Source organism: Canis lupus, chromosome 25, assembly GCF_003254725.2.
Source record: "Canis lupus dingo isolate Sandy chromosome 25, ASM325472v2, whole genome shotgun sequence".
Taxonomy (NCBI): Eukaryota; Metazoa; Chordata; class Mammalia; order Carnivora; family Canidae; genus Canis; species Canis lupus.
The window spans coordinates 46,301,402-46,316,595 of record NC_064267.1 but is presented as its reverse complement, the minus strand read 5'-3'; the positions used below and the strand labels follow the sequence as shown (position 1 = coordinate 46,316,595).

The window sequence follows — 15,194 nt, the reverse complement described above, 5'->3', positions numbered from 1 at the left end:
GGCAGAGGGCTGCAGGGAAACAGAGGAAGGGCTTTTCTTGGTGCATCCAAGACGACTTCCCAGGGGAGTCTGATTATCATAAGAGCAGAACCCTGAAGGACTAAAACTCGTCAGAAGCCCAGGTGCTTGTGTGCAAGCAACGGAAATTGGCACCGGCCGATTCTTCCGGAAAGGAGATTATTAAAAGATAATTGGGTCATTCGCTAGAGGGTTGGGGGAGGAGCCACACTCTACGCTGACGTCCAGAACTGGCTTGATGAGGAATGTGCCCCTGCATCGGGCACACCAACCACGGAAACTGCCACCTATGACATGGCTGGGCAGGGCCCTTGCCCTGCCGCCACCCCTGCCCTGGAGGCCCCACCACCACCCTTGCCTCCTTCTGCAAGTTGCTGGTCTCTGAGTCAGAGATCCAATAGTCACACGCCTGCATTTAGCTGCAAGAGAAGCTGCGAGTCTGTGGTTCCAAATATAGCAAAAGTGTTCCACAGAGGCCGAGCACCCAAAAAACGTGATAAAGCCATTACGGCAGTGAGGAGGGTGGCCTAGGAGAAACAGCCACCAGGGCAAAGGGCCACGGAAATAGACTGTTTCGTGTTGCTTCTCCCTTCTTTGTGCAAAAATTCAAGTCTTAAAAAGAAAAAAAAAAAAGCATGGGTATTTGTCATCGGCCAACATTTTGCTTTGCCAAGAAAGGTATTAGAACCACAACTCCTACAATTTACTGTCGTGATCAGTTGCCAAACTAAAGGATATTTTAACACCAAAAAGGAATGGTGACGGTTGGATTCGCATACATTTGGCTGGAAGGAAATCCTCAGTGCACTGTGCTTATTTCTCTCATTTTGTGTGGACAGGTGGAAGTTCATCAGGGCCAACGGTGACCCATGGGTAGGCGTGTGGGAGCCCCCCTTCCCATTCATCTGCTTTAAACACGGGGCCGCTGCAGGTGGGGGTTAAGCAGAAAGGGGCATGGCTTCTATTTTAGAAGGACCATCCTGGTGGCCACGTGGAGGACGACTTGGGGGACCAGCCTGGAGTTGCGGGTCATGGGGAGAGATGGTGGCCAGGATGGGAGGAGAAGCCCCTGGAGAGAAATGGAAAGGGTCGAATCAGAAGCCTTCCTTAAGGGGCACCTGGGTGGCTCAATGGTTGAGCATCTGTCTTCAGCACAAGGTGTGATCCCAGGGTCCCGCTTCTCCTTCCGCCTGTGTCTCTGCCTCTCTCTGTGTGTCTCTCATGAATAAATAAATAAAACCTTTAAAAAAAGAAAAGCCTCATTAACAATCACTTTGACAGGAGTGGGTGTGTGGCTTCTCACATCCTTTCTTGGTCTGCTCTGATAATAATGCTTCCATTTTAAAGGTCTGTATCTTCCTTACTGGAATACAGAGGCTGAAGGGCCAGGATCCTGATGCTCCATGTGCCCAAGACTGGCTTCCAGGAGACACACAGCAGGCGAGCAGCCCACCGGCCCTCCAGCCACGCTGCCCACCCCACACGAGGCTTATGCTGCACACACCTCTGTTCCGGTGGTCTTCTGCTGAGCCCCGACGTGAAGACCCCAAAGAAAGTTGTGCTGTACGCACAGGACATGCCTACACAGATATTCTTCTCAAAAGCAAACCAACTGAACTGGGAAATTAAGAAAAACGGCTTCAGATATTTAAAAAGTCACAGACATGACCAGTTCACGTCCTCAAGGTTCTCTTCTCCCTCAGTAGGTGGAACATCGGCTCGGGGGGCAAAGCTTTAAAAAATACTCTTCTGGCCAACCTGGAGCAGAAACTGTCATACAAGCCATTGGGACAACTGGTAGAGCAAATCTGATTTCAGTTACCTTAGGAGGAGCTCCCTGCTTTTTTAAATAAGGAAGAAAGATTACATCTTCATTTTCATTAACCTCTAACTGAGCATTAGCATTTCCTTCGGGCATGCATGCAGGCAAGGGACCTCTATCAGAAATCCCTGTGATTTTGCCAACAATTTCTCAATCTCAGATACATGAAATGCTCATCACTATTCTGTGAGTTTATGGTGGATGAGGCCCTGCTACTAGGTTGGTATTTAGGGCATAAAATAGCATCATTATTCCCATGACAATTTAAAAAGCCTTTTGCTAACTGTATGTAAACATAGCTGCTTTCATTTGTGAGCACCAGGTTTCTTTATTTTATGCATTTACCTAATTGCGAGGACTCTATCTACGGCTTTATCCGACTGCCACAGGGGTATGGCACAGAAGGGGTTAAAGCCTTGCATCACACAGCCCCAGCCCACTCCCTGGTTTCCGTAACAGGATGACAGGCTTGCAGGCAACAGAGGCTCTTTCTTCACTTACAAAAAAATTGTGGCAAAAAACACACAACAAAGCCTATCAGCTTAGCCATTTTTAAGTGGTTCAATACAGTTCAGTAGTGAGGCACATTTATGTTATTGTGCAACCCACCTAAGATGAGCTCTTTGATGAAAATGACTGGGTCTTAAAAGTAGAAGACTTCTATTTATATGTCAAGTCTACCTCCATAAAACTGGATTTTTTTTAACAAAGAAAAATTGGGGCTAAGTGCAAATATTTTAAATACTTAAGGTTTTAGGGAAATGGACACGAAATAGTAAGGTTTACCTACTGTGCACACACCTTCCAGCAGAGGTCTGTGAGGGATAGAGGGACAACCCGGCTTGCTCGCCGCACCCAGCCTCCTCCCCAGTGCCCACCCTCAGTGGCACCCCTGGCTCCTGGCTTCTCAGGCAATGGCCTGTGTGTTGTCAGGTTTCTCTCTGCTTCTGATGCAGCAGGAGGGCACAGCCGGGGGTGCACAGAGCTCGTACTGGCCACTGCATCGGCCGGGCCTGTTTACTGCCTGCCCCCACCTCCACCCCCAGCTGCTTTCCTCATCTTTGAAACTGAAACCAAGGTCATCATTAATTGGAGCAAATCTTTCATAGACCACAGGTGTGAAGCAAAGCCTGGACACTTGGCTGCATTCTTTCCCCCCCAAATCCAGGTTACTGTTTAGGGTGATGCCATTTCAATCCATTTTACATGAAGTTGAATTTTATTACAGCACAAATCATGGACCCAACTGACAGGGTTTCCCTCGTGCCCAGAAATGGGAAAATTGCTTTGGTGTGTGTACACTTGAGTTCCATCTCTGCCATGTTTTACCCTTCAAACACTCCAAACACTGAGCTGGCTCTGATGCCCTCCCTGCTGGCCGCATGTTTTACATTGATTGCAAACCCAGGACGAAGCCCGTTCTATCTACCCCTTCCATAGCCAAGCTATAGCATTCAGGGATGCATTTCTCTCTCAGAGTCATGGTCGAGTCCCTCCCGTGATACATTCGTGGCACCAGGCTCTGGGGATTCAGTGATGAGTTTAGACTTGATGACCTCAAGGAGCTCCAGGTGGGGCTCCAGGTGGGGCTTTCAGTGTGGGGGAAGAGCTCAAAGGTATGAGTGTGGCAGGTGAGCAAGGGAGCTCTGCAGCTGATGTGCATGGGAGGTGCAGCCAAGGGAGAGCATGAGTCCGGATGTGACCATACAGCGGGAAGCAGGAGGGGAGAGTGGCCGGTGGCCCAGGTGGGAGGATGTTGAGTAGTGAGTAGTAAGGAGAGCACAGGGAGAGAAGGCAAAGGTCCAGCCACGGTTGGGAGATACCAGGGTGCTGGATCTGGTGACCAACTGTGGGGAAGGTCCTGGGGCCAAGTCTGGGCTTGGCTGCGGTGTCAGGTGACACAGGGCGTGGGGGCTTGGTGATCACAAGCAATTTGGCACATGCCCCATGTGACATGGATATATGACGGTTAAGTGAGAACCAAGGCAGGAATTTATTATGGACAAAATTGTCTTCTTCGGGAAACTTTTTTTTTCTCAACTGAATCTTTTTTTGAATATTTGGTCCTCAAAAACACCTGCGAATACCATAACTTTATATGCAAATTACTATTGTTTCAAATGTCAAAATTAACATCATAGGAACTGGAGATTCAATGCTGGGCCTGAACTCACCACTCTGAGATCAAGACCTGAACTGAGATCAAGAGTTAGATGCTTAACCCATTGAGTCACCCAGGTGCTCCAATAAGTAGAGATTTTAATTGAGCTTCTTGGACCCCGGCCTATGGAATATTCAGTAAAAATATAAAAGTCATCTGCTAAACCAATGGTCACCTTGTCATCTAGGGGTGGCTCTTTAGGGGAGGGAGCCATCCATTATTCTATGCACAGATACTTAAACTAGGTTTTATTTGTTTTATTTAAAGTTTCGTTGGGTACAGAAAAACACACGCACACTTAATAGGTTAAAATATCCAAATAAAATTTACTGCAACTTTTGTAGAATTTAATTTGTGCTACAAGACATGTTGCATAGGAAACTATTTAAAGCCCCTGAGGAAAAATATCCATGGTTTAAGGTGCAACTGGTTTTGTTTCTTCTTTGGGGAGAAGGTGAGAGATGATCTCTGGAAAGAATGAAGGTGGAAACGAGAAGCAGAATTTAAGGTTATTTCGTGTGATGATTGGGGAATTGCGTGTCCTGGTTCTTGCAGCATAAAAAAAAAAAAAAAGTAGTGTTTTTCTCTGTTGATTTTTTTTTTCCCTAGCTGGTTGGTCTTCAGGATCTGAATCAATAGATATATAGAATGTTCCAGCCCAACAGGGATCATACATTGATTACAGTAAGTAATTAACATAACATGTTTCAAGACAGCAGATTTCGAGCATGAGGTCCGCGAATCCCAATGGCCCACAAATCACTTCGCACAAGCCCACTGCATGTCCCGGCACATTCCCGGGAATCAACTCTTGATTTGCCAAATAATTATTCTTCAATCCTGCCCCTTCCTCCCCTCGGAGCTGCCGCAACCACAGTGCGATCGTGGAAGCCAACACTGCGTGCCCACACACAGCCAAGCCGATCTATAACCATAGAGGTCATCAATGCAATGCTCTGGCAAATCCCTGGCTTTAGGTTGGGGAACGTTATTTTAGAAAACGTCCATCCTGCTCAGAAAACCTTTATATTGTACATTAAAAAAGATGGAGTCCCCTCTGCTATTATTTCCTAGGACACGTGGGTATGACCAGAAAGGGAGAGAGGTGGATTTCATATAGAATGAAGTGGAGAGTTGGCCAGTGGCGGCAGGCACTGCTGCACACACATTAGCGCAGGGCACCCCTCGTGGTGAAGTCTCCCTAGTGGCCACAGGGAGGAGAGCCCTGAGCTCTCCTCTCCTGTGCCCCCACGAAGAAACAGGACCGGCGGTGGCTGAAGCCTGCAGGGACTACCACACTGCAAATGGCACAGTTTTCTTGAACAACCTGCATGCTGGTGGGGGCCACCAAGAATGCCAGCTCCCAGCTGTCTTTTCATCTCAAGGGCACCTGCTTGCTCGTGTAGGATTTTACTTTGCCAAATAAAGCTCAGAGAAGGCTTGCATGTGCTCTCGCTGACCGGTTACTGTAACATGAGGCGGAGGTACAGAAAAGAATGCAGGTGAAAAGGGACAGCAGGACCTGGGACATTCTCAGAAAGGATGGACAAGAGCTGGACTCATCTACTGAAAAACCACGTTCCTATTTGATTTACCCTTTATACAAGTAGAGAGCAAAAGAGGTCCAACACTTGAACAAGCGTCTCTCCGTGCTAAGTGTTGAAATGCAAAGGGTGGCTGGGAATCACAAATGCCCCCAGTGACCTTTAAATACATATATACATCTGTAACATAATTTAAAAAGGTCTTTATATAACATAAAAACCTCAACAGCATCCGCCCCTATTAAGGTGGGTTTCTTTTTTTTTTTTTTAACCTTTATGGTCCATTAAAAAAATTAGATACCACCCTTCTCATATGCCTCCCCTCATACTTTAAAAAAAGTGACTTTTAAATTTAAATTTATACCTAACAAATAGAAAGCTATCTGATTGGCAACAACCTGAAGTAGAAATTCCCTTCAGGCCCCCCCGTGATGGAGGAGGACCGTGGAGCATTGTGTGTGCTTGGTCCTTGGGTGTGGGTCCAGCCTCGAGGAAGCCCGGATGTGTCAGAGCAGCCGGCCCTTCCTCCCTCCCCAGCTCCAGGTGACCATGCGCCAGGTGACCACACGGGCCTCCAGGACAGGCGGAGGGCGGGTGCCCCGGAGCAGCAGCGGGTGGGCATGTACCCGCTCAAATCACAAAGTCGTCGTGGTCCACTGGGCTGAAGGCAGCTGCTCTCAGAATGTCCAGCGAGTTCACAAGGATCAGAGTCCCAGTGAGGTGTTTCCAGCGCTTGGTGATGGGGTTCTTCATCTTGTCCAGGCCTATGTGTAGCTCCTGGATGACGTCCCGGTAGCTGTCCCCGATCTGGTGGCTCCAGGTTAACAAAAAGTCATAGGCGGGTTTCCACATGGCCTGGATGGTGGAGTCATCCCAAAGAAAAGGAGGGAGGGGGAAGAAAAGATGAGGGGACAGTAAGAGACGTGATCCTATTATTCGATCCTATTAACTCCAATCCCTTTGCTCATTATTTATGTTTCTCATTGGAGAGTGGAACAAACCCAGAGAAACAGGTGGAACCGACTCCAATCCCTTTGCTCATTATTTATGTTTCTCATTGGAGAGTGGAACAAACCCAGAGAAACAGGTGGAACCGACTCTGTCCAGAGCCAGCACGTTTCTGAGGGAAGAACGTGTTTTGTGCGAGCGCAGGAAGGCAGGAGAGAGTGTCTGAGCAAACACGAAGGGCTTCTCTCCTTACAATCCCTGCTGCGGGCTGCCTGGGTGGCTCAGTGGTTGAGCGTCTGCCTTCAGCTCAGGTCATGATCCCGGGGTCCTGGGATCAAATCCTACATCAGGATCCCCACAGGGAATCCGCTCCTCCCTCTGCCTATGTCTCTGCCTCTCATTAATAAATAAATATATCATGAAATATATATTTAAATATATATAAATATATAATAAATAATATCATGAAAAAAAAAGGAAAATACCTAATAATCCCTGCTGCATTTTCTAGGCGGGCCATTTCTTTAGAAATTCACTGTGCTAATAAAGGACGCCCTTATTCTGGGACATCCTCCTTCCTAGGAATCTCAGGCCAAACCCAGCTTTCCAGAAGCTTCCGGCCACCCTCGCCAACAAGAGAGAAGACAAAGAATCTCTGAGGAGGAACCCAACCGGCTCCAGCCAACGTTACCCAACAGAGCCCTGGAATGTCACCAACACAGACCTGGCCAGTGACCGAGCAGGAGTGGCCACCAAGGGCTCCCTTGGCACTCTGCTCTGTCTGACGGATGGTCACTTAAGAACGGGACAATCAGGGGTGGGCGGTTCTGCGGACACCTCATGCCCAGCGGCCTTGTCAGCAGGCAGGGCCGGACTCCCAGCCTAGTGGCCTTGAGGAGGAGGAGCCGCGCCCCACCCGGGGGAGCCCACCACGTGCTGGATGCACACTTTCTCAACCTCACCCCCGTCGACACGCTGGAAAGCAGACACAGTCGTGACTGAATTCCACAGCCCAGGCTCACCTCACTGTCCACGACCCCGTTCCTGTCCCGGTGCGGAGACTCGTAGGCGTCCATCTGCTGCTTGGACACCTTGGCGAGCTTCTCGGCCAGCTCCCGCCAGCGCTGCGCCACCTCCACCGCCGTGGTCAGGAGCACAAAGTCCTGGATGAGTCTGACCACCAGGCCCTGGCAGTCCATCTTCAGTAAGGCCTGGGGAGGAAGGAGCAGAGCACGAGGCAGGTCAGAGGGCAGGCTCTGCTTTCAGAGGCCACACACGCTTTACCTCCAAAGTTCAGAGGCCTAGAAATGTGCCCCTTGGGCCCCAGCATGGCCGAGGCCCACAGGATGGAGGGAGAGCAATGATTTTTGCAGGGTGGACTGGGTTCGACTGCGCTCTCTCCCCAAATTCACGTCCACCTGCAAAGTCAGAACGACTGTATTTGGAAATAGGGTGTTTGCAGGTGTCCTTAGTTAAAGCCACCTGTCCTGGTGGGTTAGGGCAGCACCTCATCCCGTGCCTGGTGGTCTTTATAAGGAGGGAGACAGAGACAGAGGGAAGAAGTCCACACAAGGACAGGGGCAGAGGTGGGGGTGAGGCGGCCCCAAGACAAGTAGCGTCAGGGACTGTCAGAGGAACCAGGAGCCAGAGGCAAGGCCTGGCCCAGACCGTGCCTTCCAGAGGAGGAAGCAGGCCCGCGAACACGCCTCTGCTGTGCTGGGCCACCCAGTCCGGGGCGCGTCGCCTCGGCAGCCTGGGGATGCTGACTGATGGGGCGAGGGTGGACGCTACCCTCTGCCCTGTCCTGACTCCCGTGGGAGCAGCTGGAGACGGTGATGCTTCACGGAGACGGGCCACACGCCCAGGGCTCAGAGGACCGGACCAGGAGCGCCACGGGCTAGAGGGCTCAGACCTGGGCCTGGGGTGCACACCGACCCCTGGGCTCTCAGGTTTGGGGGGGCAAAGGGAAGCCCCTGTGGAGGATGAGAACGGACAGGCCCAAGGCTGAGCCCGGGAGCACCATCTGAACAGTTTCTGGAATCGGTAGGACTCCTCCTTTGCCAAGCTCAGAGAACTTTCTAGTGTGTCTTCAGCACAGGAGTCACCCACCAACTGCGGAGACTCAGAAGGGAAAAGAATGCCCGCCACCCTTCGAAGGAAGGAGGCAAGGGGACCGAGCCTGGCCCATGTCCCCGCCGGGCCTGTACCCGCAGGCGGCCACCTTGGGACCTGCTCCCCCCTCTAGGAAGGGGCCGGACCAGGCAGGCTTCCAACACCGGGCTCAACGCTCCAACGTGTCCCGTGTGACCTCGCGCTGGGGGCTTGAGGACACAGAAATCAAATCAGCCTGTGCAAACCAGCGGCCCACGGGTCTGCCTGCCGTGAGATGCAAAAGGCTTGTCACCCAAGTCCTGCGATGGTCGCCGGCCGCACGTGGGCCTCACACCGTGCCCAGGCCTCTGCCACCCAGCACAGATGCAGACGATACCCCAACAGCAGGAAAAGTGGGCCCCAGAGGCAGCCCGGAGACGGTTCCTCAGGCCCTCAGATCGGGGGCATAAGCCCGGAGAGGCCAGAAGCAGGAAACGTCACCTGGTGTTCTTTCCGTCCTTCTAGGCTCCATCTGAGCACCTGCTGTTGTCGCGCCAAGACTCCGAAGAGCACAGGCTAAAAGCAACGCCCCCCCGGCCCCCCGCAGCCCCTTCCCGACTGAGCCGAGCACGCAGCCCCCGTGAGAACCGAGCCTGCTGTTCTGCGAGGACAGCGGGTGGCCCGGGCTGAGCAGCTGAGGTCTGCTGCGTCGCCTGCTTGAAAGGGCGCCGCTCATTCAGCCCGAGTATCCTCACCTCCGCGTCCCGTTTACACCGGGGGAGCTTGACGGGAGGGAGCAATGGGGGCTCTTCCAGCAATGTGCCGACTGCACAGCTGGACGCCCCAGCGGGGCACTCTCTGCAATTCAGAACAGGGGTGATGACGGGTCACGGTGGTGCTGCCGCGGGCCCGGGGACGGGCAGCCGGAAGGGAGCCGGAGGGTGACCTCGTGGTCCTTCTCTGGTTTGGTCTGTGTGGTCTGAAAGAAGCTACTGCAGGTGGGGAGATACGGGGAGCCGGGCCTGGGCTCGCGCACTGCTCACAAGCCCCAGCAGGCAGGTGCTGAGCTCCCCCATTTTGCAGAGTGACGGAGAGGCTGTGGCACCTGCACGCACAGGTGGCCCATCCGGGGTCCGCAGCTGCGGTGGGGGGGGGGGCTCTGCAGTTCCGAGGGCACTCACTGCCCGGCGTCAGGAACGGACTCAAATAAAACAGGGATCTGGGTTAGGCTGACGCGTCAGCTATTTACGTTATTTCATAAAACGTCTGTTCTTGCTTGAATTTTGATGCGCTCCGGTGAAACTGTTTAAGGAATAAATACGTAATAGATCTATGTTTCAGAAGACAGAACACAGGGGGACGTCGGGATAAATCGGTAGAATTCCGGATTTAAGTTCTGTGTAGTGGTGCTCCCCCCGCCACCCGCCGTCCCGGGGAGGCACGTGGTCGCCACAGGGTGGGGACGGTCGGTCCCTCCGTGTCCCCGCTCAGCACTGGCCCGCGGCTTCCCAGCGCACACAGGCCAACGTGCGTCCGTGTGCTCAGCACTGGCCCGGCTCCGGGGGCAGCCTCGTTTTCTAGGCAACAGAACGTCCCAGAATCACGCTTCTGACTTGGGTTGCCCCGGCAGGAGCGACGAGGGCGGCTCTGTCCCCAGGAGCACCGGGCAAGGGCCAGGGATCGCGGGGCGCGCGCGGCGCGGGGTGAACGCAGGGATGGAGGCGCGCGGTTCCCTGCTAACTTCAGGTCTGCTGAAGGGACCGCCACCAAAGGGCAGTTTACGCGCTTTTTTTTTTTTTTTTTTAAAGGACGTAGCCTGGGTGCCACCGGGTCCTGGCAGTAGAAAGCTTCCTAGCAGGAGGCTCTGGCTCTGGCTCCTTTCCCCGTAGCTTCCTCGGTAACTTCCCCGTGCGTGTGCAAGCGCGCGCACACACACACACACACACACACAAGGGTAATCCTAAAAAATCCCGTTTGAGACGATGCTGATTCCAGCAGCGAGCTCGCTCGCCCAGTGGACCGGAGTTGGAGCCAGGTGACCAAACCTGCTCTCGACCAAGGGCCAGGCAGGGAAGAGGTCTTGGCTCTGCGGGCCACGCGGTCTCTGCACCCCCTCCTCCCCCCAGTCCACCGGTGTGGACTGAAGGCAGCGTAGATGGTGTTTGAACCCACGGGCACGGCTCGGTCCGGCCCAACGTCACTGCCAAAAGCAGGCGGCCCAGGAGCCAGTCTGCCAAGCCCTGTTGCAGGAGATGTTCTCGTGAAAAGCCGGGGAGGTACAATTCCAGTTTTGCTGTGAATCCCACCCGCTCTTCTATTCCCAAGGTGTGCAGACGTCCCGAGGGCCGCCCCCCACATGGGCGAGGGCAGCAGAGCCTCCTGCTCCGGGGCCGCCCGGCAGGAACCCCAGGAGCCACCTCAACGGCAACTAATGCCCCTCTCTGCGGGGTGCGGAGGCTTTTCTCCCGACCCTGAGAATCCCTCCACACCACCCTCTCCAGCCCCCACCTCCGCTCCCCGAATCTCCCAGTTCGCCCCTCTTTCTATCACCTTCCAAGGCTCCAGGGGTTTATTCCCCTCCTGCTTCACTCCCGAAACAGCCGCCCTTCCCCTGATTCGTATCCTAGAGTAACTCTTTCTCAGAGAACCTTCTCCAAAGAGCCCGGCCCCGGACCCCAACGACCCTGGCCACAGCCGCCACCGGTGACCCCTGGTCGTCAAGCCCGGTGGCGTCACCCTGGCGGCTCCAGCACCAGCGCCAGCTCTGAGCCCTGGCCCCAGACGCGAGGCGGGATGCCAAGAGGACGTTATGGGGCTTCTCGGAGCCAACCGGCCAGGACAGGCCAGCGGAGGCAGGTGGGCAGCTGAGAGGGTGGAGAGCCCGGGTTGCGGGAGGCCGTGCGGGGGCCACCAATGCTTTCCCCGTTGGCTAGAGGCCCGGGTGTGCCCTGTAGAGTGACACCGACGTCCCCCGTTCCACCTCTCACGATCGCGATTCCCAGTCATGCCGGAGAAACAGAGGCCGCCCTCAATCCCTAATCACATGTGCAAAAAAAGGAGGCAGAGGAGAAACGAGGGAGTCTCAGGGAGAGAAAAACGCTCATCAAAATAAAGCTAGACTTTGGGCCAGCAGCTCTGAACACTTCAGAGTCGCAGATCCTGTCGGGAATCTGATGGACCAGGGATCTTCTCCCAAGAGATCAAAACAGAGGCAGCTGGAGCATGAGTGTCGCTGTGCCCAGGGATCCACCGGAGACCCCCCAGGAGCTTGCAAATCCAGCCAGAAGCCACCTGAACGGTGGGCGCCCTCCATGCTGCATCCTGACCTGCCTCGGGGTCCCCCCAGGGGCCCCCCACAAATGCCCACCTCCAGGCGCAAGTGCACACCGAAACCCTGCCTGAGTATTTCGGGGAGCGAGGACGCGCCCAGACGCCGGCCCAGTGACTCGCCAGCCGGGCCCCGGAACCCTGGGGAGCACTTACCATCATGAGCTCCTTCTGGAAGGACTTTCGGTCTTTGTTCTCCGTGTTGTTGCAATCCTCCTTCAGCTTTTCCAGAACGGACGCCACCCGCTCGGGCTCACTGTCCAGCTCCGCCCGGCAGAAGAAGGTGAGCGGCAGGTTCCCGTAGCCCAGGGCGTCGGCGAAGGAGCGCCAGCTGCTAATGTTCTCCATGAGCAGAGTCCTGACGGAGGCGTAGATGTAGGTGAGGAACTTACACGGTCGCAGGATCTGCTCGAGCAGCACCGAGGTGCTCAGCTCGGGCCCCGCGAGGAGGCTGGGCCTGGCCTTGCCCACCACCAGCACGTTCTTGGCGTGCACGAGGCCGACCCTGCCCTGGTGGTAGCCGATGTACCACTCCTTGGTCCACAGCTGCCCCTTCAGGCGGATCTTCTCCTCGCTGAGCAGAGCGATGGCATCGCCCTTCTTGTACTCCAGCAGGTAGTGGTTCTTGCTCTGCCGCACCACGGTCTTGAGCAGTTTGCCAAACTTGAGGCTGGACACGGGGCGGTCCTGAAAAGTCGGGTACTTGGTGGTGGCAGCAAACGGGGACAAGATGATCTTCCCGACCTCGTTCTTCTTGAGGAACCGTCTCTGCCCGGAAGGCTTGATGGCACTTTTAGGGGGTGGCTGGGGAGTCTGGACGCAAAACTGGGTCAGGATGGCCTCCTGGTCGCCTTTCACCTGAACCCTCAGGGTGAAGTCGGACAGCTCGCCGGGGTTCTGACAGGCGATGGGGAAGATGAGGCGGCTCACTTTGCCCAGCTTCATCTGGAACCCCCTCACCACCTTGGCCTGCTCGCTGGCTTTGACCTCGTAATTGGTCATGTTGGAGAACATGCAGACGTGGAGATCCTGGGGCCTGGACAAGACGAACTGGTGCTTACCCCAGAGCTGCAGGGCCACGGGGGCAGGGCTGGGCGCCTGGCGGGTGACCTCGCTGACCAGGAGCGTCTTTGGGGCACAATCATGCCCAAAGATGGTCACCACTGTCTTGAAGGAGGGGTGGATGTGTTTGGGGCCATAGAGCCCCACCGTGATCTTTTTATTGATGAAGTCCCACACCGTGGAAGGGTAGAGAATGTTCGGGCCGTGGGCAACGATGGCCAGGTACATGCAGGGCTCCAGGTTGTCTAGCTGCACCTGGACCGTGTCCCCGTAGCTGTAGGTCAGTGGGATGGGGACATAGGGCCCTTCCTTCAAGTCGCTCCTCAGGCACTGGAGACCCACCGTGCTTTTGCTAAAAATGTCGTTTTTCACCTCGGCCGAAACTTTCATCTCCAAGATGATGTAGGTCTTCACCTCCAGGGTGCTCAGCTTCACCTCCAGCACCGGACTGACGCTGCTACACCTGTCACTGTTGAGCTCCAGCGGGGGGTCCAGCAGGGCTTTCATGGAGATTTGCTGCGTCTCGCCGGGGGCCACGTGGCCCTCGGGCACGTGGATGCTGATGTTGGTGTCGGGCAGCTGCACGGCGCCCCCAGAACTGTCCAGCTTGCACGCGATGCTCGTCTCCACCGCCTGGGTCTGGCCCCAGCCGGGGCTCTGGCCCAGCAAGTCCAGATCGTGGCACGAGCGCGCCAGCTTCCGGTGGCTCAGCCAGGCGGCGCGGAAGTCCTCCCGGCTCTGGAACTGCTCCGGGGCCGGCGACTTGAGGCCCGTGAAGAACCCCGATGAGTCGGGGGCGTCGGACTTGGCCTGGAGCACGGACAGCTCGGACAGACTGTAGGAGCGCTTGCTCCTGAAGAACGGGTTGTCCCGCTTGCCCGGCGCCTCCGCCTGGAGCCGGTTGGTGGCCTGCAGCTCGTCAAAGATGTTGCCCGTGCTGTTCGTGGTCGCGGAGCTGGATTCCGTGAACGACGACGTGCCCGTGTCAAAGAGGAGCAGGTCCACGGTACTTTTGGGCATCAGCTCATCCACGCTGGGCATCGCCGTCACGTTCCCATTCAGAAACGGGTTCGTCTGGGCCCCGTTCCAGAAAGGGTTGTTACTGTAGGTTTTGCTCGGTCCCTTGTCATCCATCCCCACCCCGAGCAGGTCCAGCTCCTTGGCCACCTCATCCGGGCTGTCGGGAAGGTTGTCAATCACCCCGCTGTCGCTCAGAGTGGAGTTCCGGTAGTTCAGGGGCTGCACGTAGGACGAGGGGATGTAGCCCATCTCCGTGGTGTTGTGCGCGTACCACCACTCCCCGCCCGACGTGTCCAGGACGTACAGGTGGTCCCCCTTGGAGAACTTCAGGGTGGTGAAGTTGGTTGGGCAGTAGTCCTTGATTGCGATCACTTCCTTTGCATTTCCAAAGGGCGTGGGATTGTCTACTAGCAAGGCACTGGGAGAAGGCACTGCACAAAACACAAAGAAACGGGTGGTGAGCGCGAGGCAGTTAGCAGAAGCCAGCCAAGGCCAACGCCGGCGTGGACTCTAGCTCGCTCGGCGCCGCGGGGGCAGCTGGCCCGACCCTGTCTCCCCGGGATCACTAAACTGCCGTCCCACTTTTAAAATGTCTTTTAATCTTTAAAGATTTGATTTTTAAGTAATCGCTACACCCAACGTGGGGCTCGAACTCACAACCCTGAGATCGAGTCTCACGCTCCGCAGACCGAGCCCGCCGGGTGCCCCAGATACCATCTCATTCTGACCCGGGTTCTCTCACGTGCCTAGCTTACCGGAGCGGCCCCTGGGTAGGGAGAGAAGCTGGAGGTGGGCGGATTTAGAAACAGCAACGTCCTGAGCAGAGTGACCCACTGCCTGCAGCCGGGGACGGGGAAACGAGAGCCTCAAAGCAGCTCCCCGTGTTGGTGAGCCGGTGCCATGCTCTGGCCTTCAACACAGAACACGAGGACGGGGTGGGGAGGGTTCCCTAGACAAGCCGAACCCGTTCTTCATCAAAATCAGACTTTTGAGGCCAATCTCTTCCAGCCTCCTCTAAAGGCTCACTCAGGACGACCCAGGAGCGCCCTCTCCCGCGTACCTCGAAGAGCAGAGGCTTATGTCTGGTGTCGTTCACGTTGTTTCCGAGCAAATGTTGAAGTCTGAGAAACCCCAACACTTTAAACAGGGACTCAAACTAATGTATGGTCCGTGGCGTTGAACTACGTACGTTGCCGGCGTA

The 15,194-nt window shown here is 55.1% G+C and overlaps 1 protein-coding gene across 5 annotated transcripts in view; it reads right to left on the bottom strand.

Annotated features, from left to right (window-relative positions):
- Positions 1–4,307: 4,307 nt before the first annotated feature.
- Positions 4,308–15,194, bottom strand: part of SH3BP4 (SH3 domain binding protein 4) — an 83,336-nt gene continuing 72,449 nt past the window's right edge. For all 5 annotated transcript variants that reach the window (XM_049101067.1, XM_049101066.1, XM_025463525.3 and 2 more), the window contains 3 exons: positions 12,068–14,424; positions 7,516–7,704; positions 4,308–6,400 (listed from right to left, as the gene is read on the bottom strand). In XM_049101067.1, the coding sequence (XP_048957024.1) occupies positions 6,176–6,400; positions 7,516–7,704; positions 12,068–14,424 (2,771 nt within the window). In that variant the 3' untranslated portion in view covers positions 4,308–6,175. The remainder of the gene's footprint in view (positions 6,401–7,515; positions 7,705–12,067; positions 14,425–15,194) is intronic.